Raw genomic sequence first — 27,008 nt, 5'->3', positions numbered from 1 at the left:
GGTGCGTGGGATGGACGGACAGATGCCTCACCCTTGGGGGGAGGAAATTCTAAAAATGCCCAGAGAGGGCTGTCTCCCCTCACCCTAGGATGTGCATGGGTGGGTGAGGCAGACGGACAGACACCTCCCCCTTGGGGGAGGAAATTCTACATTCCCGGGGAGGCCTCTTCCTCAACCCAGGACAGCAGAGTCATGAAACGGAATCATGTCCACTGGTCACACCTTTCCAGGCAGCACTGGTTCTCAAAATAAGGACTCTGGTCTGCATTGAGACCACAGGACAGCACAGCTGAACTATGCCCTTCCCCCCTGCTAGGGACCAACAGGAACCCACAGAACCCACCTGCCGGACATGGCGGCACAGGCAGACCCATGCCCTGTGTCAGGGAGGGGAGGAGACAGTCCCCTGCACGGAGACAGCAGGGCACCACAGCTGAGCTATGCCCGTCCCCCATGCTGAGGAGTTGCGTGGCTGCCAGCGCTGACAGAACCCACCCTCCGTACATGGCGTACAGACAGATGCCCTCCACACCCTCTCAGGAGGGACCAGTGTTCAAAATAAGACTCCATCTCCTGCCAGTAAAACCCACCAGTTGGAGTTGGCGACATTGATGGATGCCTCCCGCTCTTTGGTCTGCGGCAGTACCTACCGCAGCGCACAATTGAAAGCCAACCCCCCCATCCCCGGTGAGGAGATATTTGACAGTGCTACAGACTGACTGACACGACCTTCTCCCTCAGGATGTGTGAGTGGCCCAGACAGAGCCTGACGATGGACCACTTTACTTTTGGCGCAGGAGGGACATAACCCACAGACCCCTTACAATTAAGGACAGGTGCTCCAAGAAAGAATATCAGTCCTGTGAGCCCTCGGGCGAGGATCCCTATAAGCTTTGCCCCACAGCCAGGCAGTGGGCCCAAGACTGGCGCCCAGGAGCACACAGACACCTTGCTGTTCAAGACAGATGCTCAAAGCAAGAGAAAGGAGCAACAAAAACAAAAGGTTGTCCTGCATGAGCCTCCAGGGGAGGCTCCCACATTCAGCTTTGCCCCAGGGCCAGGCAGTGGCCCCAAGACCAGCGCCCAAACGACACAGGCAGGTGCTCAAAGCAAGAGTAAGGAGGAACACAAAACAAATGGTTGCCTGTGATTCCGCCAGCAGAGTTGTCCACTCAGCTTTGACCCAGAGCCCCCCAACAAATCAGCAGTGGCATTCAGACACCTTCCCATGTGGGAAAATGGCAGAAAACAAGAGTGAAGGAGTAAATAAAAACAAAAAGAAGAGTGAGCAACAGAGACCTCACAACAAGAGGTCAGACGGAAGCTTTTCCCTGGAGCCTGGCAGTAAGTGGGTGGACACACATCAATCTGAGGTGGCTCAGGGCCCAGACAAGTACAGGTCCATGGAGTGGTACCCAAGCAGGAGGAGGTTGACCTTAATAAAGGACAACATATCCACCAGGTCCGGGTGCAGACGTGCGCAGTGGGGATAGAGAAGGTCTCCCAAGTGTTAGAATACCCTCTGCTCTAGACACTTGTGGAAAGGCAAGAGAGGATGTTAGAGGTCATGATGGAGATGTCCAGCCTGATTGAGGATTTTCGTGCCCAATACTCCAGGGGGTTGGTGGGGGGGACTCGGTGGGCTCAGCAAGGTACTCTTGCACCATGGCTCCCACCGAGTCCTCCGCCCTGACAGACGCACCAACCCTGCTGGTGTCAACCACACAGCCCACCACATATGACCAGAGAATCCTGTTGGGAGGGCTCCTCTTCCCCCGCTGCACCCTCAACCCTCCGTCCCACTTTGTATGCCTGATACCTGCACACCACTCTGTGCAGGACCTTCTTCCAGTCCTGTAGCTGGTTGTCCCACATGGTGATGCTGCCCTTTATCCGGGGGTCACATATACAGGCCAGTCTGTACAGCTGCTGCTGGCAGAGAGGATGCAAGCGGGCGGCTATGCCTGCCTGTAACCTCCAGGCCAAGTCCCTGACCTGGGGGGCAAAATCTTCCTCATTTGCCAGCTCGTCGAACAGCACCCGGTCCAGCCCATAGATCAGGGGGATGACCTGTCCAAGGCTGGACTGGTACGAGCATAAGAGCTCAGTGGCATCCTTAAAGGGCTTAAGGACATGGACCATCTGGGAGAGGGCCAAGCAGTCCGCATAGCTGATGCTGACCTCCTCTCCCTCCTGCATTATAGCCACAGATGGCATGATGTACTGGACTGGGTTTTTTTGCTCCACCAGACAACTAACCATGTCATAGGTGGAGTTCCAGTAGGTGGGCATGTTCTCATCCAGCTAGTGCTTGGGATCACCCCCTCTCCCTGCCTCTGGAGCAGCTCACACAAAGACTTCACATTGCGGGAGAAGTGCGAAGCCAGATGCCAGCAGTTGTCCAACAAGTCACGCATGGACAATGTTACCTGGTCCCAGATGGACTTGAACTTGCTATCTAGCCCAAGAGAATCTGCCATGATCAGGTGCAGCTGTTGTGCCAGGCAAACATGGCCATCGAGGGATGCCCTTCTCAGGGCTACCAGCATGTTCCTTCCCACATTGGTGACCGTGATGCCACAGACAAAATCACCCCTGCGTGCCCACTCCCTCAGCCCAGCCTTGATCATGGTGGCAGTGTTCTTCCTTGTGTGATCATCATCCATCCCCCGTGCCTGAAGCATGATCACTCTGTACCCCGGCTGCAAGGGCATCCTCATCTTGCGGCTCTGGTGTTTCCCTGGGGCAGTGGAGGCCCTCTGGTTGCCACCTATGGGCAGTGAGAGCAAGGTAGCCATGATGGCAGCCACTCCACATATCTGCCATGAAGTGCATGGTCCGACAGCTCCCAAACAGCCATCTCTCGCACACTGCGGTAGAGGGCGTGCATGACTCGCCGGTCAATGGTCCGCCACGACGGCATCACAAACCAGGGGGGTGAAGTGACGCAGCAGCCTCCGAAAGCCCACACTGTCGACAATAGACAAAGGGAGTCCTTCCAGGGCAATAGTCTCCACCAGCACACGACTGTCCACCTCCTGAGCCCTCCCCCTGACTCTTTTGATAGGCACCGTCCTTAACCCCGAAGGGACAACTTCCTGCAAGGTAGCTGTCATGCCTCAGGTGGGGTGAGCCACCTTACGCTGCCACTACTCTGGGATTTAGGGTCCCTTGGGAAGGCCCAGAGAACCCTCCCAACCCTTCTGACCTCCGTAGCTTGGCCAATAAACAGGCCTGAGGACCCAGCAGAGTAACAACAACCAAAGGATTTATTTACAAGGAGGTCAGTTAATATCAAACAAACAAGCAAACAAGAAGCAAGGTGCATTAGCAACAATAGATGGGTGAAAGCAAAATAAACAAAAGGCCCTAGCACGACTGAACTCACTGTCCCTCTGTCTGCCAGGCCTGCCTTCTCACCCTACCTGGATGAGGGCCTCTCCCCCTGGGAGAAAGAACACAGGCTTTTCCCCTCCCAGACTTATATAGCACTAGCCCCCTGTGTTCTGATTGGCCAAAAAGGGTGCCAAAACAGCCGAGGGGCTCCTGGGAATTGTAGGCAGGCCTATTCCCACTGCTAATAGGCTTCTGAGAACTTGCTAGGCCTTCCTGGCACAGCCAGTTCATGACAGTAGCCTATCTGGACGTTCCACTCCCACCCGCATCACCCTTGGGGCAAGGCTTCTTGCTCGGGGTGGACTCCTGTGACCCTCCACCTTCTTTCTGATCAGGAGCCCTCCTTCTGCTTGCCAGATGACTCGCGTTGCTCCGGAGGTAGCAAGCTCGGGTGGTGCCTCTGCAGATGCAAGTGGAGAGTGGTTGATGACTGATATATAGGGTCACAGCCCCTACGCACCAGGGCATCTCAGGAACGGCACCGCACCACACAGGGGTCATTGGGAAGGGGCTGGAAGTGCTTCCATAGTGCCTGACCAAAACGGCAACCTGGAGTTGGCGAGTCAGGAGGAGGACAAAGGATTACTGCCCACAGTGTGGTGCGGGGCTTGGAAGACAGAGTAAGGGGCGGACTGCAGGCAGGGACAGTCCCAAGAGTTTGGGATTCGGAGAAGCTGGATGTCTCTCCAAAACCCCACCATTCCTCCTGAGATTCCCCGTCATGTTCCTCAAAAATTTTGAGGAAATCCAGTTCCAGTCCCGCCAGTGGTGAGACCTGTTCTGCCTCCTCCACAGCCCCCACAGGGAGATCTACTGCAGTTGGAGTCTCTGGTGCCTCCGAGACCTCCCCCTCAGTATCGCTTGGCTCTGATGGGCAACCAGGACAAGCTGTGCACTTCTTCCCCCAAGACCACCCTTGCTCTTCATTCCGCACCTCATAGTGCTGCACACAAAAATAAGTTGGAAGCAAAAGAAACAAGATAACTTTGAGGAGTTTCTGCCCTCGATGAAGCCACAAAGCTGTGCCCCAGAGCAAGGCAGTGGCCCTGGGACTGGGCTTGGGGGAGAGCCCCTAAACAACACGGAGAGAGGCACCTGCCCAGGTGGCAGAGGTGCTCAAAATAAAAAGAAGATGCACACAGTGGGTGCCCGAAACCAAGAGTGAGCTGCAACAAAGAGGTGTGCTCAGCAAGCAAGAGAGTTGGGACCTCAGGAGGAACCCACACAAAGCTGGGCCCCAGAGCAAGGCAGTAGCCCTGGAACTGGGATTTGGGGAGAGGCCCTAAACCAAAACCAAAGGAACCAAGGAAACAGTGAACCCTCAAAAGAGAAGAGAAAGACAAGCAAATGTCTCTGGGCCAGATCCCCTATTCCGAGAGATGTGTTGCTTGCCGGGAGCCAGAATTCAGGATATTACTGACCGGCTGCCAAAACTCATCAAGCCTGCTGATAAGTACCCGTTTGTGCTGATTCATGTGGGAACGAACGACATGGCTTCGAATACTGTTGCAAGAATTAAAGAGGATTACGAAGCCCTTGGAAGGCAGTTGAAGACATTGGGGGCTCAGGTGGTATTCTCTTTTATCCTTCCAGTCACAGGAAGAGGAGCATGCCGGGAGCGGACCATACTTGAGGTGAATCGCTGGCTGAGATGGTGGTGCCGGCAGGAGCGCTTTGGGTTCTGGGACCATGGGATAGGTTTTCTTAGAGAAGGTCTTCTAGCACATGATGGGCTTCACCTCTCAAGGGCAGGGAAGAAAACTTTTAGAACGAACCTGGAGAACTTCATCAGGAGAGCTTTAAACTGATGCCGCAAGGGGCAGGGGACGATCGACATGGCGACTTCAACGATGAAGTGAACACAGTGGGGACCCACCTGGGTAGGAAAGGTCAAACAAAGGTACAAGGCTACAAGTGTCTATATACCAATGCCCAAAGTATGGGCAATAAGAAAGAAGAGCTTGAGCTTCTATTGCAAACAGAGGGCTATGATATAGTAGGAATTACTGAGACTTGGTGGGATGATTCCCATGACTGGAATGTGCTAGTGGATGGGTATGAGTTGTTCAAGAAAAACCGGAAGTGTAGAAGAGGAGGTGGAGCGGCGTTGTATGTGAGGAGAGGGCTTGATTGTCAAGAAGTTATGGAGAATGGGGTGGACAGCCCAGTGGAAAGTATATGGGTAGAAATAAGGGGAGGAAGGACAAAGGGTATTATTGTTGGAGTCTGCTACAGACCACCTGACCAGCAAGAAGAAATGGATACTGCCCTCTTTGAACAGATTGGCAGAGTATCCAGACATCAGGACCTTGTAATTATGGGTGACTTCAACTTCCCCGATGTGTGCTGGGAGATAGGCTCAGCAAAGCGTCATGAATCATGCAATTTCCTGACCTGCCTGGCCGATAACTTCCTTTTTCAAAAGGTGGAGGAAGCTACAAGGGGTTCGGCCATACTAGACTTGATATTAACCAACAGGGAAGAATTGGTAGATGAGATGAAGGTGGTGGGGACCTTAGGGGGAAGTGACCATGTCCTTCTTGAATTCCAGTTGCTGTGGGGAGCCAAGGAAGTTCGTAGCCAGACTCGTAGGTTAGATTTTCGTAGGGCCAACTTCGATGAACTCAGAGGCTTGATGAGAGTCATTCCGTGGGGGAGTGTGCTGGAAGGAAAAGGAGCGAGTGAAGGGTGGGCCATTCTAAAACACGAGCTTTTGCAAGCTCAAGTCCTCACTATCCCAGCAAGACGGAAACATGGTAAGGGCTCCAAGAAACCAATGTGGATGTACAGAGAGCTCCAGAACAAGCTAAGGGAGAAAAAGGAAATGTTCAGGAAATGGAGAGAAGGACAGACCTCTAAAGAGGAGTATATGAGGGTTACTAGGTACTGCAGATCAGCCATCAGAGAGGCCAAAGCTCAGTACGAGCTGGGTCTGGCCAGGAGGGCTCGCTACAATAAGAAAAACTTCTACAGATATGTGAGAAGCAAACGCAAGGTAAAAGAGGCAATTGGACCGCTGTTGGGAGTAGATGGAGAAACTCTGATGCAGAACAGAGAAAAAGCAGACAGGCTTAATGACTTTTTTGCCTCTGTTTTCTCCCTGAAGAACTCAGGCACATCTAGAGATAGTAGAAAATGTGGCAGGACACCTGAGTGGCTAATTGACATTGACAGAGAGGTAGTGGAGAGGCATCTGGCTGCACTGGATGAATACAAATCCCCTGGGCCGGATGGGGTGCACCCAAGAGTGCTGAAAGAACTTTCCAGAGAACTTGCAGAACCCCTGTCCATCATCTTCAAGGCCTCCTGGAGGACTGGGGATGTGCCACAAGATTGGAGAAGAGCTAATGTTATCCCAATCTTTAAGAAAGGAAGGAAGGATGACCCGGGAAACTTCAGGCTGGTCAGTCTGACTTCTGTAGCTGGGAAGATATTAGAACAGATTTTAAAGGGATCAATCTGTAAGCATCTGAAGGACCACTTAGTGATCCGGGGAAGTCAGCATGGTTTTGTTCCTAACAGATCTTGCCAGACCAACCTGGTTTCCTTCTTTGATCGAGTGACCAGCTTACTGGATCGGGGGAACTCTGTTGACGTGATTTATCTGGATTTCAGTAAAGCTTTTGATAAGGTCCCCCATGACATTCTGATGGGCAAACTGGAAGACTGTGGAGTAGACTATAGGACAGTTCGGTGGATAGGGAACTGGTTGGAGGACCGCAGTCAAAGAGTGGTGGTCAACGGCGTTTCATCAGATTGGAGGGAGGTTCCAGTGGGGTGTCGCAGGGCTTGGTTTTGGGCCCGGTACTTTTCAATATTTTTATCAATGATCTGGATGAAGGAGTGGAAGGGCTGCTCATTAAATGCGCTGATGATACCAAATTGGGAGGGGTAGCAAACACCCAAGAAGATAGAATTAACAACATTCAACAAGACCTGAATACTCTGGAGAAGTGGGCAGTTGTGAACAAGATGCAATTCAACATAGATAAGTGCACAGTATTACATCTGGGCCACAAAAATGTGAAGCACAAATACAGGATGGGGGATACACTTCTGGGCAGTAGTGTATGCGAAAGAGATCTTGGGGTAAGAGTGGACTGTAAACTAAATATGAGCAGTCAGTGTGATGCAGTGGCAAAAGAGGCAAACTCAGTCTTGGGTTGTATCAAAAGGGCCATTGCATCGAAATCGCAGGAGGTCATAGCCCCTCTCTATGCTGCCTTGGTCAGGCCACACCTGGAGTATTGTGTGCAGTTCTGGAGGCCTCACTTCAAAAAGGATGTGGACAAAATCGAGAGGGTGCAGAGGAGAGCAACAAGAATGATCAGGGGTCTGGAGACTGAGCCCTACGAGGAAAGGCTGAGGGCCTTGGGAATGTTTAGTTTGGAGGAGAGGAGGTTGAGGGGGGACATGATTGCTCTCTTTAAATATTTGAAAGGCTGTCATTTGGAGGAGGGCAAGGAGCTGTTCCAGTTGGCAGCAGAGGGTAGGACGCGAAGCAATGGGCTAAAACTACATGCACAAAGGTACCGACTGGATATTAGGAAAAACTTTTTCACAGTCAGAGTAGTTCAAAAGTGGAATCAGCTGCCTAGGGAGGTGGTGAGCTCCCCTTCACTGGCAGTTTTCAAGAAGAGGCTGGATGAATACTTGTCAGAGATGCTTTAGGCTGATCCTGCACTGGGCAGGGGGTTGGACTAGATGGTCTGTATGGCCCCTTCCAACTCTATGATTCTATGATTCTATGAAATAAAAAAGGGGGAGGCCTAGCCTAGGCCCCAGAGCCAGGCTAAGGCCTGAGACTAGGAAGGGGAGGGGGAGGAAAAAAGGCACCCTCACCCAAAGACCTTCCCACAGCAAGGCCAAGATCTGGAAATAAGAGGCTTCTTTCAGTCTCTTTAAAGCAGCAGCCAAAAGCACAAACCCATATCCTTCCACACACTCTCCCACTCCAAACCCAGCAACAGGTCCTCCTCCCTCTCCCTCTCTCTACTGGTACTGAAACACGAGGCAGAGATAGAAGAGCCTATTATTAAAAACGCTGATATAGTGGAGAACAGGAGGTCTGTCATTGGTTGACAGACCTGCCTAACAGGGTTTGGAGGGGTGAGATTGGTGTGCCCATGACTACAGAAGGCCCACCTCCTTGGTTGCCTAGCGAATTGACCCCTAGCTCCTGGCTGTATAGGGCAGAATGGATGTTCTCCAGATGGCTAGGAGAGCTGCCTATCAAGGGTAAGTGGGCTACGATTGGGGTTTCCAATGGCAACAAAGTGGTCACTGTTGCCTAGAGAATCGATGGATTGGCACCAGCCTGTCTGCAATTATGCTGTTTTGTGACTAAATTTGCGTCATATTTCATTTTGTGCCCATGTCTACTTCTTAGCTTTGAAGAACACCCAACTAAAGTAATTTTTAGATACGGAATCCAAACAGTTTGTCATTGGTAAAGTGATACTCTAATGCATCATTATATTTGGAGAGAGGGGAATTTTGAATCATATCTGCACAGAAACTGCCGACTGCATAATACAAAGGGTGTGTGTGCTGTTGCAGTTGCCTGTCTCAACAAAATTGACAAGCTGTGCCACCTAACATGAGAAACCTTCCCACTCAGTCCATTTCTGCAAGGAAAACCAAGACTGGTTGGTATCAAGTTGGGTGATTAGTTTAACATTAAGACCTGAAGGGAACTTCTTGAGGGGAAGCAGAAGCATGTGCTTGCTCTCCTTTGTCCTTGGGAAATACGGTATTGTTTTTATGCCACCTGACAGCCATTCAGGACTTTGCGCTCTTTCCCAGTGGGACTATGATAGGAGCCCAGATATAGCTGCCCAATTGTGAATTTTCCAAGCAGGGGAAAACAAAGAGTGGGGTTGGGCTAATGAAATGTTATTTTAATTTAATTCACTTTAAATGACTTGGTAGTTGGTTTAACACTAGTAAATTATGTTTCCACAAAACTGCCAAATTGAGCCAGTTCTCTACACATACAAACACATTTTTCACCCTTTCGCATAAGAATACACATATTGATAGCATACATACGATTAGCAAAAATTTGCATTCATGGGCCATCTAGTATCTTTCCTTTCAATTTGTATCCTTATGATTTTCATTAAGATTTCTGTGGAAATTGTATTGGAGTCACTGCAGATAGCTTTGCTGAAACTGGATCTTACTGTCTTAACATTTTTAATGGTTTCCTCCTGTATAGCTAAAATTAAATGTCTGGCTCTGGTAGTGCTGCTAAGAAATCCCTGTTTAGAATACTCCAGTTTGTCCGTTTTCTATTAACCCAGCTCCTCACTGTGTTATTACAGATTAGCAAGGAGGTGTGTGTGTGTTTATCTAACGATTGTCTCTAAGCAATTAAAATTGCTTGAAGCAGCCTGGTCCAGCAAGAAGAGTTCACTGATCCATGGATGCCTGGAGATGCAGTTCCTATAGTAACACAAGGTTGTTGACTTAATGTGGCAGAAATTCACAGTGTTACATAGAAACCATGCTTCTTTTCTGTTTGGTGATGGTACCTTCTCAGTAATCCTTTGTAACATTGAATGCCCTGGAAAGATTTCAAAATATGCTTAAGCACATGCTTAAGTACTAGTTCAAACACTGGGAATCTGCATGTGTACAAAACTGCCTTACTTTTAGTGGGTGCTTGTTTTTGTGACTCTTCCCTGGTATTACAGGTTGTCCAACTCATTTTGCACAAGTAAAAAATGTTGCATATAATTCCCCAGCCTATTTGATGATGCTTATAGTCATGTACAATGGCCCATAAAGCTGCTTCATATAGTATTTTTTCGTAGGTACTTTGCTGAAAATATAATGTATAGCTTTTACAAACATGTTTGAGAGGATTGTTTTAAGACTTTGGACTCCTTGTGACATGTACTGGTATTGGAATGTGTCTTTGTACAATATAGTGGGACTTTGCTCCTAGTTACAGAAAGACCCAGTAGTCTTCTAACCAGCTCTCAGGCTGTAAGCCTCCATAAATAAAGAGGTACTTATCTCTGAGTTAATATGCATAAGATTGCACTGTACGTCCTCTAGTCTGTCCTCCTGCCCTATTTCCTCAGTCTGTTCTATCTATTCCAACTTCCTTTACTCTAGAAGTTCTAAATTCTTCCAGAATTGCCAAATTGTACAATCAAAATGAAGCATTGGAAGTAAGTTAATAAATATGTACAAGTATTTGAATTCCCCTTTCTGTAATAGATACAGAATTTTGTGCAGACATTAAAGGGAACAGGCATTATAAAATAAGTTATAGTTGAATGCTGATTGTAAAGTATTAGTTGTTTAGATTTTAAAATTTACCGATTATTGATAAAAGCTGCAAAAAGACCATAATTTTTAGTAAAGGTGGGGAAACAGTGAAAATGCATCAGTAAAAGTGAAAGGTGACTTTTCAAAAGGAGCTCTTTAGAGAGTCCTTTGTGAAGAACCAGCAGGTTGGATCATAGTAGGGACTGGGGAATTTTCAAAAGCCCTGCTGGCCAAAGCTGAAGGAAAGAGAAGCATGATGGTACTCAAAGAGTGTGGAAACATGGTTTTGTCCAAAGGTTGTCACCCTTTATGTAAGATTGCTTTCTTTTTTATTACCTTCAAATAGGTGAAATTTTAATATTACTACATCGACAACTTCAAAGATTCTGATATTAACTTGATAATTCACTTACACAAAACCATTCCTGCCTTTTAAACAAAGTATTTTGATACTTGTACAATATCAGGGGAATCCAAACGATATTATTTTTGCATTTGTTTACAGATATGGAACCTCCCAGAATCCAGTGTCCGAGTGTAAAAGAGAAAACAGCAGAGCCTAATAAATTGACAGCCCGTGTATTCTGGGACACCCCGGAGGGACGGGACACTGCAGATGGCATTTTGACAGAGTAAGTGAACTTGTATCATCATCTAAGGGATGTCTGTGGTATATATGCTTTTTTAAAAAAAATTTATTGGTGAGTACATAAAATATTACACAAATTCCCCATCTTACCTAAATTATATCAACCCCTACCCTTTCCCCCCTCCTTATAGACTTCCAACAGCTTTCCAACCCTTAGCCCATCTTATTATTTAAATTACTCTTAACTATAATTTTTCTAAATCTTATATATATTGTATCACTTATTCTAAGCATATTCAAATTCTTCTATATCTCCAATTTACTAATATAGCCAATCTACGTCTCCCTGTTTAACCTATCTATTTTTAATACATTCTTCTTAATACTAATATTAGCTTAGATTGATTAATAACTAAATTTCCCCATTAATGGTAAAGTTACTTCTCTCTCCCCTTTATAAAATCACGCGTTAATAATTCTCAAACTGCCACAGTCCTCCTTTCACATCCCATTTTTTTTCTGGATACTGTTTCAATTTCCCCCAGTCTGCAATATATTCTCCTGGATCAAGATCTTTCAGTTTTCTTGTCATTTTATCCATTTCTGCCATGTACAACAATTTGTAAATCCAATCTTCTATAGTTGGTATTTCTTGCATTTTCCATTTCTGCGCGTACAAAAGTCTTGCTGCTGTAATAATGTAAAATAGCAATGTTCTATACTGCTTTGGAACCTCTTCCATTCCCAAGTTCAGTAGCAGCAATTCTGGGTTCTTATTTATTTGGGTTTGCAAAACCTCATTAATTATTTCTATTATATATCCCCAGTATTGCTTAGCTACCTCACAAGTCCACCACATATGATAAAATGATCCTTCATGCTTTTTACATTTCCAGCATTTGTCTGACATATTTGCATTTCCAAGCGCAATCTTCTTAGGCGTTAAATACCACCTATACATCATTTTATAAACATTCTCTTTAATATTGGTACAAGTTGAAATCTTCAAAGTGTTTTTCCACAAATATTCCCATGATTCCATTGTTATTTCTTTGTGAACGTTTATTGCCTATTTCACCATCTGGACTTTGACTGTCTCGTCTTCCGTATACCATTTTAAAAGTATTTTGTATATTTTCGAAATGTCTTTTTACCTTCTTGTAAAATCATTTCTTCTAGCTCCGAGTTTTTCAATCTTATTCCTCCCCTTAAACAGTCCGAGTTGTATAGATCCCTGATTTGCCTATATTGAAACCATCCATATTGAGGAGATAACTCTTCTTGTGTCTTTATTTTTAATATTCTATGTTCCGTCGACGTTATCTCTTTATAAGTTAAACATTGTTGTTCATTATAAACAGCTCTCGGATCTATTACTTCATATGGTACCACCCATAAAGGGATACCACTTTCCATGTAATTCTTGTATTTCTTCCAGATTGTGAAAAGGCTTCTTCTGATATAATGATGCAAAAACATAGAGTCCACTTTAACTTTGTCATACCACAAGTAGGCATGCCATCCAAACAATTTTTTATGTCCCTCCAAGGCCAGCAATTTGCGGTCTTTTAGCGTTATCCAATCTTTTAACCAAGCCAGACAAATTGCTTCATAATATAGTCTTATGTTTGGCAGTTGCAGTCCCCCTCTTTCTTTCGAATCTTGTAATACTTTCATTTTCACCCGGGGTTTCCTGCCTGCCCACACAAAGTCTGAAATTTTTCTTTGCCATTTGTCGAATTGTTTGAAGTCTCAGATAATTGGAATAGTTTGCAGCAAAAACATCACGCGTGGTAACACATTCATCTTTACTGCTGCTATCCTTCCCAACCATGACAAATTTAATTTATTCCATTTTATCAAATCTCTTTCTATTTGTTGCCACAGTTTCTCGTAATTATTTTTAAATAAATCTATATTTTTCGCAGTCAGCTCAATTCCTAAATATTTTACTTTGTTAGTTACCTCGCAGTCTGTTGTCTCCATTAATTCTTGCTGTTTTTGCTTCGTCATATTCTTACACAATATCTTCGACTTCTTTTTGTTCACATAAAATCCAGCCAAGTCTCCAAATTCCTTTATTTTACCTATTATTTTTGGCATGTTATCTATTGGGTCTTCCACTATCAACATTACATCATCCGCAAATGCTCTGACTTTGTAGGAAAATTCCTTTATTTTTATGCCACGAATTGTATCGTCCTCTCGAATTTGAATCAACAAAATTTCCAAAATCAAAATAAACAACAATGGAGACAATGGGCAGCCTTGTCTTGTACCTTTACTTATTTTCAATTTTTTAGTCAAATCGTCATTGACTACAATCGCTGCACATTGGTCTTTATAAATGCCTTTAACTGCTTGTATGAACTTTTCTCCCATTTGCAGCTTTTCCATAGTGGCAAACATAAAGTCCCAGTTCAAATTATCAAATGCTTTTTCCGCGTCCACAAAAAAGAAACCAACTTCCCTATCACAGTGCTTGTCGTAGTATTCAATAGCGTTTATTACTGTCCTTAAATTGTCCTTAATTTGTCTATTAGGTAGGAATCCAGCCTGTTCTTCTGCAATAAATTCCGCCATCCTTCCCTTTAACCTTTCCGCCATAATTTTCGCAAATATTTTATAGTCATTATTCAGCAGCGAAATTGGCCGATAGTTCTTAACATTAGTCAAATCCTGTCCATCTTTCGGGATCAATGATATATTAGCTTCATTCCATGAATCAGGAATCTTTTGGCCTTGCAAAATTCCATTGATTACCTCCCTTAGAAACGGTGTCAGTTCATTGGCCATCGTTCTATAAAACTTTGCTGTTATTCCATCCGCTCCAGGCGCTTTCCGTAGTTTTGTTGATTGTATAGCTTCTTTTATTTCTTCCTCTGTCACTTCCCTATTTAACTTCTCTTTCCATTCCTCTGAAATTGTCGGAAGCTTCATTTTCTCCAAATATTCCGCTATTGAATCTCTATTCACCTCCTTTTTTTGGTACAGTTTTGCATAAAATTTAAAAAAGGCTCTACTAATGGCAGATTGATCCATCAATATATTATCTCGAATCTTAGTTATGGTTTTCTTCTCCTTTTTTTCCTTTAACTGCCACGCTAAATATTTCCCAGGTTTATTTGCACCTTCAAACGACTTCTGCTTCATTTTTTTAAAATTCCACTCCAATTCTTTGTTATTCATTGCTGTCAATTGTTCCTGCAGGATTTTCATATCCTGATATATTTTCTTTTTCCCTGGTCTTTTCTTAAGTTGTATCTCTTTGGCTTTAATTTTTTCCATAATTTCAAGTCTCTTTTCTTCCTTTCTCTTCCTAGCTCTTACGTTCAAGTCCATTAGTATTCCTCTAATCACAGCTTTATATGTGTCCCATACCTTATAAGTTGGTACATCCTTGTTCAAATTGTACTGTATAAAGAATTTGGTTTCTCTTCGTAACAACGCAATGTTTTCTTCTATCTGCAACAAGTCTTCATTTATCCTCCATCCTCTTCTTTTAGTATTTTTTCCAAATCTCCACATGATTGGATTATGATCTGAGCCTACCTTGGGCATTAACTCCACGTTTCTAGTCCATACCACCAATTCTTTGGAGGCCCAGATCATGTCAATTCTTGATAGTGTAAAATGTCTTGCAGAGTAAAATGTATATTGTCTATTTTTAGGATTTTGTCTCCTCCATACATCTTCCAGACTTTCTTGTTCCTTAATCGCAAAGAACGATTTTGGAAAAAGTCCTCTTTTTTTGTGTTCACTTTTAGATTTCTTGTCTTCTTCCAAATTTGTAACTCCATTGAAGTCACTTGCCAGAATTATTTGATCATAGGTCAGTTCGTCTAATTGTTTCTGTAAATCCTTGAAAAAATTTTGTTTTGCCCCATTAGGCGCGTAAATTCCAATCACAAAAGTCTTCTTAGAGTTCCAGATTATTTCCACTGCTATATATCTGGCTTCTGTATCGCTTAGAACTAATTTTGGCTGCAGTTCTTCCTTTATATACAATACAACTCCTCTCTTCTTCTTTTTGGAAGCTGCTGCAAATTCATTTCCAAGTTTTGCAAGTTTCAAATATTTTACATCCTGCTTTTTGATATGTGTCTCTTGCAAGCACACTATGTTACATTTTTGTTTTAAAAGCCAGTGGAAAATAGTCTTACGCTTAAAAGGTGAATTTAGTCCATTTACATTCCAAGATATAATTTTACACTCCATGATCAAATTTTAGCTCTTTTTGGTAAGTCTTTTTCATTGTCCTTAATAAACGTTTCCATCTCCTGGCCAGATCTGATGTTTCTCCTTGCTCCACCAAATTCGAAAGCCAGTCCTTCAGGCATTTCCCATCTGTATCTGATTTTCAAATCCGTTAACATCTGGACCAACTCTCTGTACTTTTTCCTCTCCAACTACACCGATCTGGGCAGTTCTTTCATGATTCTCACCACTTTCCCATCGACTTCTGAAGGATCCTGAAATTGTTTACTCACGATTGACTCTCTTGTATTTCTAGTTGTAAATTGCACAATCATATCTCTTGGTAACTTCTTTTGAGCTGCAAATTTTGAATTAATTCTGTATGCCACGTCCAGAAGCGCTGCTATCTCCTCTTCTTCTTTACCCAGGTAACCCGCCAAAATTTCTGTAATCTGCTCTTGGGCTGATTTTTCCAAAACTTCTGGAATTCCACGAAATCTAAGTTGTTTTTCCATTTGATGGTTGTTGTGGGTTTTCCGGGCTGTATTACCGTGGTCTTGGCATTGTAGTTCCTGACGTTTCGCCAGCAGCTGTGGCTGGCATCTTCAGAGGTGTAGCACCAAAAGACAGAGATCTCTCAGTGTCACAGTGTGGAGAAGATGTAGGTCATTTGTATCTACTCAGGAGGGGTGGGGTTGAGCTGAGTCATCCTGTAAGATGACTCAGCTCAACCCCACCCCTCCTGAGTAGATACAAATGACCTACATCTTCTCCACACTGTGACACTGAGAGATCTCTGTCTTTTGGTGCTACACCTCTGAAGATGCCAGCCACAGCTGCCGGCAAAACGTCAGGAACTACAATGCCAAGACCACGGCAATACAGCCCGGAAAACCCACAACAACCATCGTTCTCCGGCCGTGAAAGCCTTCGACAATACATTGTTTTTCCATTTGTTTACATTCAGCTATGGCCATTCTTCCCTTCTCTCATCTCCATTCTCTGCACATCTGCCAAAGTGTCAGCCGCATTTTCTACTGCAGTAACTCTCTGCTGTGTAATTTGCAAGTCTTTTTGAACTTGATCCATGTTCTTAGTTAGTTCTGCCATCTCCGATTTAAGTGCCTCTTTAAAATCTTTCAAATTTTTCGCCATCTCTTGCATCATATCTTTAAGCTCTTTATTTCCTTCCGGAACTTTTTTGTCTAAATTTTCCAGCGCCGTTTGCCATTCCTTCTTCGACATCGTGGGGCTAGCTCTACTTCACTCCCACGAGTCTGCTCTTTTCCTTAACTCCGTGGTGCTACTTTATTATTTTCTTTTGTTTTTAAAAGTCCAGATTTAGGTTGTTTTTCTAAAAACTAGTATTTACGCAGTCCAAAATGTCGGGCGTCTTTTCTCTATGGTTTTATTTTGAGGCAACCGCCCTTACCCTTATCAAAGATGGCCTACTTCCGTTTTCTTTGAAGTCGCAGCTTTGCCCTACTTCAAAATGGTGATGTTCCTCTTCCGTTGTTTACAAGCCGTGAGTTCTGACTCACTTCCTGTTCCTCTCCGTTTCACAGCAGTTCTCGCGATGTTAAAACTTTCTCACAGTCCGCTATCTCTTCCTAGCCACAGGTATGTAAACAATAATCGTTTTTCTGCGCTAACTTCTCTTTACAATGTCACTTTAAAAATTTATTTGCCGGAGTTTTCTCAGTTATATATCAAGTCTCTCGCAGTTTTCTAATTCTCTTTGTCACTTTATTTCTTATTGTAATCTGTCCCGTATTGAGAGATAGCAATCTTTACCTTCTTAAATGTTTCTCTTGGGTTGTAGTCGCTGCTTCGATTATCCAATCGATTCAGGTTCCCTTCTTGGTTTGCTGAAGCTTGGGCATGTAGGTCTTATGCCAAAAATTGACTCCAGAGCCGCTGCAGAGATCTTGGCTACCTTTCTTCGGGTAGGACCTCAAGGGTGGACGGGGGCTCGTTGTGTAGAACCCCCCTCACACCCGAGATCAACGCGCCCTCAGGTTCTTGAGCGTACTTGCCTGTTCTCTGCCTGAGAACAGGGGGCTATGGGCAGTTTGCGCCCCTCCAGCCCCTACAAACAGCGGCACGGACAGCTCAGCTCCCTGAGCTGCGTTAGACCTTCATGAATCCCAAACCGGAAGTCGTCTGTGGTATATATGCTCGAAGGAGTTTATACAGTGCTATTTTTTTACTTGTCTTCAACAGAGGAAGACTTGTGCTTGAAATACAAGCAAGCTATATGACCCAAGAGTTGTGTTTAGCAATTGATCTGTTTACTGTAAGTTAAAGGATGAATTTCCATTGGGTCCACTGCTTGTTCTTACTTATCATCGGTATGCTGTGTGGTTATGTATTTACATTATCCTTAAACATAAAAGGTGAGCCATATTCCTGATGACTCACCTTTTATCCTGGTGCAGGCACACTGAGGACCCTGCAGTGCACCTGCACCAGGATAAAAGAAGAGTTGTCAGCAGCAGGCCACTGAGGGGCCATGGAGCTGGTGGTGAGGAGCATGGGGGAGCCTCTGCAGCCCCTCAGAGGCCTGCCTGCAAGCCAGTGGGGAGGTGCAGTACAGGGGAGCCCCCCCCAGTGCGGCCTTCCCACCACCTCCGCGGCAGCTGTGAGGCTGTGCTTCCCCGCTGGCTCCATGGTCCCTCAGGGGCCTGCCTGCGGGGTAAATGGGGAGGGGCAGCAGGGGGAACCCCTCCCCCACAGCGGCTGTGGGGCTGCAGAGCTAGTGGGGACTGAGGTGAAGCCCGAGGGAGCACTCCCCCTCACATGTAGCCTTCCTGCCCCCTCCATGGTGGTATTTATTTTTACAATTGGCTCTGTTGCTAGTATATTTATATTGTTTGAAGTCTGCCTTTCTTACTGAGACTTAAGTTGGATTACACAATGTAAATTAATGCTATCGATAGGATGATAAATCTAATAAGCAATGCATGAAGTCTGGCAATTGCAGACATTTGAAACAGAGCTGTCATCTGAAGAAAACATGAGTATTAAACATATGTTAAACAATGTAGAACATAGTATTACATTAGTAGAAACATAGTGTCTTTTCTTGAACCAAGCTGTTACGATGTAAGCCTCTTAATATTGGAGAGGGCTAACCATGCATCCATGATAAAATCAAATGTAAACATTAATGGTTTCGTGTCTGCTGCAACCTCCCCTCCCACAAAAGCTTTCTTGAAGTCTGTCATACTATTTTTTTGTTTTTAGTGTTATTTTGAAAGGACTACCACCAGGATCACATTTTTCAGAAGGAGATCATAAAATCCAATACACTGTGTTTGACAGAGCTGAGAACAAGGGAACTTGCAAATTTTTGGTTAAAGTCAAAGGTAAGAACAACATTTAGTCCCTAGAAAAAAATTAACTTGTATGGTACAGCCAGGCCTTGTTTACAAGTTACCTGGTGCAATGGAGCTGCTGCTTTCATGGCAGCTTCTACACCACTCAGAAGAACAGAAACATTTTGCAGACATACGGTTAGGAGGTATTACAACTTTCTTCCATCTTGGATAGGTTTGTAAGCAGGCCCAGAGAAAAATGTCCTGCCTTTTTAGTAAAAGCTTAATGGGATGTTATTTACTAGATGATGTTATTTATCTCCATGTCATGAAAAGCTTCATTTGCCAGTTTCCATACATGAAGCCTCTATTAAAGGGACTGGGCATTTTTCTCAGACCTATCAGCAGCCCTAATCATGGATTTTTAAGCAACATACACAGAATTCCCAGAAGGTGTCCCAACAAGGCACTGGCCAGATTCAGAGCTGAAAAAGGGTGCTGCATCAAGTCTATATGACATAAAGGCACATGACCTTCCTTAACTCTCTAGCTGATGATGTAGACCAGTAATTCCCAATGAGGCATATGCCAATACTCCTCCTGGTGCGTGCATGATTGAGTATGGGGGATAAAATCCAAATGGTCTTGAACAAACTAGAAAAACAAACAGGGAGCTTTTAGTTGCTCCCTACTAATTCACTGACTGGCAAAGTATGGAGTTCATCCTGAGCAGATGTGTCCTAGCTAGGCACCCTCAGCTTGGCCATAGATAGCAGTGTTCTTATGTCTGTTGCCTTGGTAATCTTACCCTGTAGCACCCGGGGAGCAAACCCTATCCTTGGACACTGAGACCAAACAGCATGCCTTCATGAAACCAAACTGCCAACCTCTGCTTTCCTTTACCTCCTTGGAAAAGCTTCAAAAGAACCCCTGAAATATCACCCTTGTGTCTTTAGGCAATGCCTGTTTAGAAAAAGCCACCTCCATTGCAGGAAGACACTTGGCTTCAAATCTCCTAAGGTCTTGTAATTGGTTCCTTCTCCATGGTAGCCATTTTGTGGTGGTTCCCACTAACTTCTCTCAAAATTTTAAAAGTTCCCAACAGCAGGCTCCAAAAGGTAGGGGACTTCTGCTGTAGACAGGAAGTTGTGGCTTTGTAAATAACATGTAAGCTAGACCTTATGTGATTATAGGTTTTTAGTTAAGCACTGTTTGTGCAGTTAATCTCTGTAGAGGAAAAATACTTTTTCAAAGAAGTGTTAAAAGTGACTCAGCATCATAGGCAAGGCAAGCCTTTCACTGGAATCATCAAACTACATATCACAATTTCTTGAAGCAAAGGGCTAAGAGGTATCAGAGAGGAACGCTAATGAATAATTCTGCTTTCTAGCCTAATGCCTCTGTCAAGGCATATCCCTAATAAGACTGGCTGAAAAGAAAGTGTGGACTGCCCATACTTTTTGTATTTATAGAAGCATTTTTGAAATATGCCATTTGCATACAGGATAGATTAAATGGACAAATCACCAAATGATTCACAAGTGGAGTCTGAGAGATCTATTTGCATGAAATCCTATGCATCTGCTTTGGCTGTGCCAGTGCATATCATGCCTTATGCCATGCCCATTTAAGTGACACTTGTCCTTTGGGAAGCAGAACAGAGCAATGTACCTCTGCTTCACTTGCTCTGCAAACTCATTGTTTTAGAAAACAAAACAGGGCTGGGCCAACAATTAAGAGCTCTGACCTCACTGTAGTGTCAGTGGGCAAAAGCTGTGCTGAAAGCTGCTGTACCAGAGCAGTTCTACCAATTCTGAAATGACCACAGCATTCAGTCTGCACGGTACCTTCTTAATACAGTTAAGATTCAGGACTGTTAGCCAGACATGCATTTTCTTTTTGTTGTAGGAGTCAGTAAATGTATGTGTATTGCATACCTGCTTATTCATTAATATAAGTTAAAATTATGTATTTTATAAATCAGTCCTCTGTATTTATTACATTTTCAATTCCTTAGTGAGGTATTCACAGAGACAGTGAATTACTTACTGTTCCTATTATTTTATATTTCAAGTCAGGCGCTGTGGGAAACTGAATGCCCCAGAAAATGGCTACATAAAATGTTCAGGTGATGGTGATAATTACGGTGCTACCTGTGAATTTTCCTGCATTGGTGGCTATGACTTGCAGGGAAGTCCAGCAAGAGTTTGCCAGTTCAACTTAGGCTGGTCAGGAACGGAGCCATCTTGTACACGTGAGTAATAAACAACTCTAGTAGATCATCCTGTGGAACTGGATTGTGCTCATTCTGTGATGAGGCTGCTTATATCACAGAGCATTAAGTTTGGTCTGTACTCTTCAACACTTCCACATGTTCTAAGGTTTTGGACTAGCAAGCATATATGTGCAGGATGAAATAGGGGACTTCTTTGCTCATTAACAGCTAACTAAAGATGACAGAAAGCACAACTCAGTTTCATGTTGCTAACCATGAAATTCCTGTATCTCATTGTATTAATGATGTTAAGATGTTTCTTACCACCTCCATAGGAGTTCAGTGACACTGATTCCAGAAAAACTCATGACAAGTTTTGCAAATGCAGAGGGGCTTTTTATTTTCTTTCCCAAACACCAGTTTCTCACTCCTACTACAGCTTATTTTAAAAAAAACCTACCTCACCTTCAAAAAGTGACTGAAACACAGTATTGCAGGTCAAGGTGAGGTGTAGGGAGCAAACACAAATCATACTTCACTCATGAAAGTTTCTGCACATGTGTTGAAGGGTTATCTGGGCCATATATGGATTTCTTGCTCTGGTTCGTGAGCTTTTTTTTTTTTTTTGCATACCTCTCCTATTCTCAGTCTATTGATCTGTTGTTCTTTCTTGATAGGAATTGATTACCAAACAACCCCCTACATTCTCCACTCATTAAGTATGTGAACAGTTTACAAATTAAATGCCAGTTAGCGTCTTGAAGCAGCGGTTATTTGTTACAGACTTGAGTGGAAAGATTTAAGCATGAGTCTCTTCTACCATGCCAGTCACTAGATCAAAGCAGCTTTCCTACACACATACATAGAGCTCTTGTGGACTGAACTCCTGAATCATTAATGATGACTGAAAGATTGTAAGAGCTGAATGGTAGAGCATGTGGTTTGCATTCAGAAGGGCCCAATTCAAGTCCTAGGAAACATTGATTCAGTATGCCAGTGTAATGTCTTAAAACACAGCATGACTTTGTGTTAGTTGTAAAAGATGGAATATATTGGTGTATCCATTCCTTAACATTTGGATTCTCTGTAGGTAGAAAAGCGCTTCGTGGCCCTTTTCTCTGGAATTTGCAAGGTCAGACCACCATATCTAATTTCAAGGCCCTTCCCTGGTGTTCATATATACAACGTTAAGCAGATAATAGACCATAACCATTCAGGAATAAACTTGAATCGGGTATGTGCTGTATTGTGGAGGCAGCTTGAAATTGCATTCGCTTGGCAGCTACTCTACCCCATAAAGCAAGTTGTCTGTGCTTCTTGGTGGCTCATCATGCAGATTTGTCCATGCTGTTGCACAGCATTTACAGGAATGATTTGTAATGGCCTGAAGACTAACTTATGTTGGGGTGTGATCCACATAGCAGGCCATTGCACATAAACATTCTCTGCATGGTGGATGCAATTTCACATAGCCATGTAGGTGGTTGTCCAAGGATTGCAGTTGTGACATGCTTTAACAAACTTTCTGGTTTGTGGCAATTCCTGCAAGTTTAGGAACAAAGCTTAACATAATCATTATTGTTTTCTTACTTATTGCAGCTATGAATATTAATGTTGGTGTGAGGACTGCAGCAGCCCTCCTTGACCAGTTTTATGAGAAACGGAGGCTGCTCATTATATCCACTCCTACTGCAGCTAATTTTTTCTACAGGCTGCAATTGGGGATGCTTCAGGTGAGGCACAATCCCTTGAATATTTATAAAACTGAATTTTGCCTTTGTATGGTACATACACATAGCCCTGAATGTAATCTAGCTAGAAAAAAACACTAATGTGGTACTGAAGAGGAGCAAACAATTTTTCCTGGTGGCTCTTCTTCCAACAGAAAAGCCACTTTTCGTTGAAGGAAGGCTTCAGATGTGAACAAAAGGAAACATGAAGCATAAATGTTTTAATAAATAAATATACTTTGCTCTGTGGAAGGGTAAGATATTTGTAGGATCCAACCCTATATTTCTAACTAGTAGAAATAAAATCTGTGATTATACATATTTATACCATTGTATGGTGAATGTGTGTGTGTGTGTGTTAGGTGCCATCAAGTCACCTTCAGCCTATGGTGACCTTATGAATGAAAGACCTCCAAAACTTCCTGTCATGAACAGACTTGCTCAGATCTTGCAAACTGGAGGATATGGTCTCCTTTATTGAGTCAAGCCATCTCATTTTAGGTGTTCCTCTTTTCCTACTGCCTTCTACTTTTCCTAGGATTATTGACTTTTCCAGAGAATCTTGTCTTTTCATGATGTGACCAAAGTACAGTAGCCTCAGTTTTGTTATTTTAGCTTCTAGGGAGAATTCAGGCTTGATGGTAATTGTAACTCTTTACGAGTTACAATTAAAAGTGAGAAATGATCCCTTTAATCATTAAGTATTTTACATTTTAAAAATGTAACAATTGGAACAAAACTGAGTCCTACACAATTTGACCCTCCCCTCCATACTTATCCTTACAACTCATGTCCTTTGCATATTGGTGAAATTTTTCACAGTAACGATAAGCACAAATTATATTGGCCTGTACACAGCCACACTCTGAATACTTAAGAATACTTACATTTTTTAAAGAGGGGCAGCAATTTCTACTGATCCACCCACCCACTGTAGACCCCATTTTTGAGGGTTCCCTATCTCTAGGAACAAATATCAGGGAAGTTAGTGGGCTGCAACAAAAGAAGGAATCAGAAGAAGTCATCTCCTTCTTAAGAAAACTTGATAGCATGTGCATGTGCGTACATACGTATACACACATATCTCCATAATTAATCTTGATGTGTCTCTCCAATTTTTGTCTTGGTCATTTTAGCCAGCACAGTGTGGCTTAGATCTCCGACATATTACTGTGATCGAGTTGGTTGGGGTCTTTCCAGCCCAATTGGGAAGAATAGGATTGAAACTGATGCCTCCTGCCCTGGCTTTGCAACTCAGGTACAAAAAACTATAATAATTCTCAATCCTTGTGGATTTTTTTAATGTTTACCCTTGGTTGTCATGATTGAATTTTTAGAGCAGAAATGTGTTTAGGTGAACAAAATGATTGAAATTCATTTCAGTGCATAGCACACCTGAACAGATGCTCTACAAGAGTTTGAGTTGTGTACAGAGAGATAAGCCCTGACCTGGGTAGCTCAGGTGAGCCTGATCTTGTCAGATCTCAGAAGCTAAGCAGGGTCAGCCTTGGTTAGTAATTGGATGGGAGACCTCCAGCAAAGACCCAGATTGCAGAGGCAGGCAATGGCAAACCTCCTCTGTTAGTCTTTTGCCATGAAAACTCTACCAGGGGTAGCTATAAGTCAGTTATGACTTGAGGGCATTCCCCAGCACCACACACTGAGATAATGAAAGGTAGTCACAATGAAGTGTATAGAAAATGTTTTAATGTAATGATCCAGTCCTATGATCCACTGTAATGAGGCAAGGGGGTGGAAACAAATTGCCATGTGGTTGTTTTGCCAGTGGGTCTTTCCAACCTAGACAGAATAAAAACCATCCATGGGGATCATTTTACTAATCCTGCTTTACTTATGATTGACAAAGAAAGACATGAGCCTATGGCTAAAATTATGTGTCATAGCCTTGATTCAGCATCTTAAAAGGTAAATCTTGTCCTTCCATGACACCAATAAATGTGAGGCGTTTAATGGAAGTAGGCATGGAAAACCAGACTTGTACTGTGTCAGTTGCTTAAGCTGTTACAGATGTGACTCTCCTCTTCTTTCCTCAGGCTGTTGCTTCGAATTCCCCACCATAACTTCAGTATGGTGGTGGTTGATAAGCATGGTGTGGACAAAGAGCGATATCCTTTCCCAGCTACTCCTGCAGAGCTCTTTACTCTCATTGACAGTTTTCCATTGAGAAAAGATGAGATGAAATTGCAAGCAGAAGGTGGCCAGTCCTGTCCCTGATTTTGGATTATGGCTGTTATTGTGCCAGTACCTTTTGCTGCCTAAATTTTTTTCAGGTGCTACTCAAAGCAAGGAATTATGGAAGCCACAGATGTACAGATCATTCTGATGTGTGTATGGTGTTTAACCTTGTGTTGTGAAGTTTCTTTCTCCTTAATATATGAATGCCTCTGCAGTCATTCTCTTTGGAAAGTCTTGTAAAAGTATTGTATTTTCTTGGTTAGGTTTCCAGAAATATCTTTGAACAGAGCTTCCAGTGTAAATGTTTTCTTTTCTTTTGACAAATCTTTTATGAATAAAATATGGTTTTGCATAAAGTGATAGTTTTGTCCTTAAGCAATTGGATGCAGGATAACTGGTTTTTCAAGCTAGAGTTACAGAGGTTCAGCTGTGAGTCTGTCGTAGCAACAACAAACAGAAGTCTTGTGACCCCTTGAAGACTTTAAAAAAATTATTCTAGCATAAGCTTTTGTAGACTAGTGCCTTCTTCATTATTTTGTTTACTTAGATGCTATGAGTAAGCAAAATACTATACTGTGAGAGTTTCTTCTCTTCAGTGGATTGGAAAGTATCCTTATATGCGTTGTGCCTCTCTTTCCTCTGTGGGCAGGGCATATGCAGATTTTTTCAAAGCCTTCCACTAGCCTGAGGAAGTGCTTAACACATACACACCCCTGCTGATATTTAACCAAGCTTAAGAGGAAGACAGATCCATCTCCAGTGTAGAATTCATAGAAGATCATCCTCTCCCTGGAGAAACTGTAAAATTAGATACAGGACAGAGAGATGCCGGACAATCTCCATGCCAACCTAGGGAGTTCCTCTCCAATTCCTCCTCCACCAGCTAGGACAAGGGAGGATACCTTGTAATACACTGATGAGAAGAAACCTTCATGGTATGTCCAATGGTTCATTCTCCATCAGTGGAGGAAGGTATCCTTGTGTAGTATATTGAAAAGCTCTGTAATACAAGGTGGAAAAAACAGCGAGGAGAGGAACTACCAAGCACCACCTCGAACAAATGTATATATTCTATAATGCATAACAAAGATAAGAGTCCAATGTCCAGGTTGCTGTCTCATAAATTTTAGCAAAGGATGAATTGGTGGAGAAGGATGCAGAAGTGGTGGCCACTCTTGTAGAATAGACCTTTGAGGGTGGTGGAAGATGTTGAACATCATAAGCCAGATAAATGCATGTTTTGATCCACCTGGCTATGGTTGATGATGATGGCTTCTTCCCCATGACATTGGGTGAGGATGAACAGGGCATCCAAAGATCTGAAGGCTGCTGTCATCTTAATGGCATCTAATTTTAGGCCAATTACGTTCCTTAAACTGGTTGGAATGAGGGCAGAAAGATGGATCTCCTGATCCCTGCGGACAAGTTAACCTTTGGTATAAAAGGAGGTGTCAGTATGCAGGATCACCAAATTCTGAAAAGAACATAGCCCATCCTTGATCAAAAGTTAGTGAGCTCTGGAATTTTCCTAGCTGAAGATATAGCCATGAGAAAAACTAATGATAGAATCCTGAGAGGAATTGACTTCAGGGGTTCAAATGGAGGTTTATATAGAACCCTAGACACCTTGTGGAGAGGAAATGGTGGTGAATGAGAGGGCTGAATAATGCTGCTTCTCTTGGGAAATGCTTTACATGGCTGTCTGGACAGAGGTTGTCTTGTGATGAAATGGAAAACTAGTAAGAGGGCCACCACCTGATCTGAGCATGAGAAATAATAGTAGGTCCCAGAAAAATTTTCCTTGTTTTGTACCAGTTCTATGGCTTGGATCTCCTGCAGATGCCTCTTGGAGGCATAATGTTATACCAGCATGTTGGATCTTGTGGAGAGCAGAAACCTGTTTCTATGACATATGCCTGACTAGTAGTCTGGGGAACCCCCTTGTCCTGGGTGGAAGAAAACCAAGTGGGGGCAAAGAGCCAGCCTCCTATTGTGGCATCAGGAACTAAAGGGCTTCTTTCCATTATGGAGGTGGACTTGGAGGTAAATTGAGATCTGTTCTTGGCCAGCTTGCAGAATCTGGAATC

The 27,008-nt window shown here is 43.6% G+C and overlaps 1 protein-coding gene across 2 annotated transcripts in view; it reads left to right on the top strand.

Moving 5' to 3' along the window:
- SRPX (sushi repeat containing protein X-linked) overlaps window positions 1-25,281 on the top strand; it is a 66,042-nt gene extending 40,761 nt beyond the window's left edge. For both annotated transcript variants that reach the window (XM_054975117.1, XM_054975116.1), the window contains 6 exons: window positions 11,183-11,309; window positions 18,710-18,831; window positions 20,855-21,034; window positions 22,595-22,728; window positions 23,862-23,983; window positions 24,780-25,281. In XM_054975117.1, the coding sequence (XP_054831092.1) occupies window positions 11,183-11,309; window positions 18,710-18,831; window positions 20,855-21,034; window positions 22,595-22,728; window positions 23,862-23,983; window positions 24,780-24,960 (866 nt within the window). In that variant the 3' untranslated portion in view covers window positions 24,961-25,281. The remainder of the gene's footprint in view (window positions 1-11,182; window positions 11,310-18,709; window positions 18,832-20,854; window positions 21,035-22,594; window positions 22,729-23,861; window positions 23,984-24,779) is intronic.
- Window positions 25,282-27,008: the final 1,727 nt, after the last annotated feature.

This window comes from Eublepharis macularius, chromosome 3, assembly GCF_028583425.1.
Source record: "Eublepharis macularius isolate TG4126 chromosome 3, MPM_Emac_v1.0, whole genome shotgun sequence".
NCBI lineage: Eukaryota > Metazoa > Chordata > Lepidosauria > Squamata > Eublepharidae > Eublepharis > Eublepharis macularius.
This window is presented reverse-complemented; position numbering and strand designations above follow the sequence as displayed.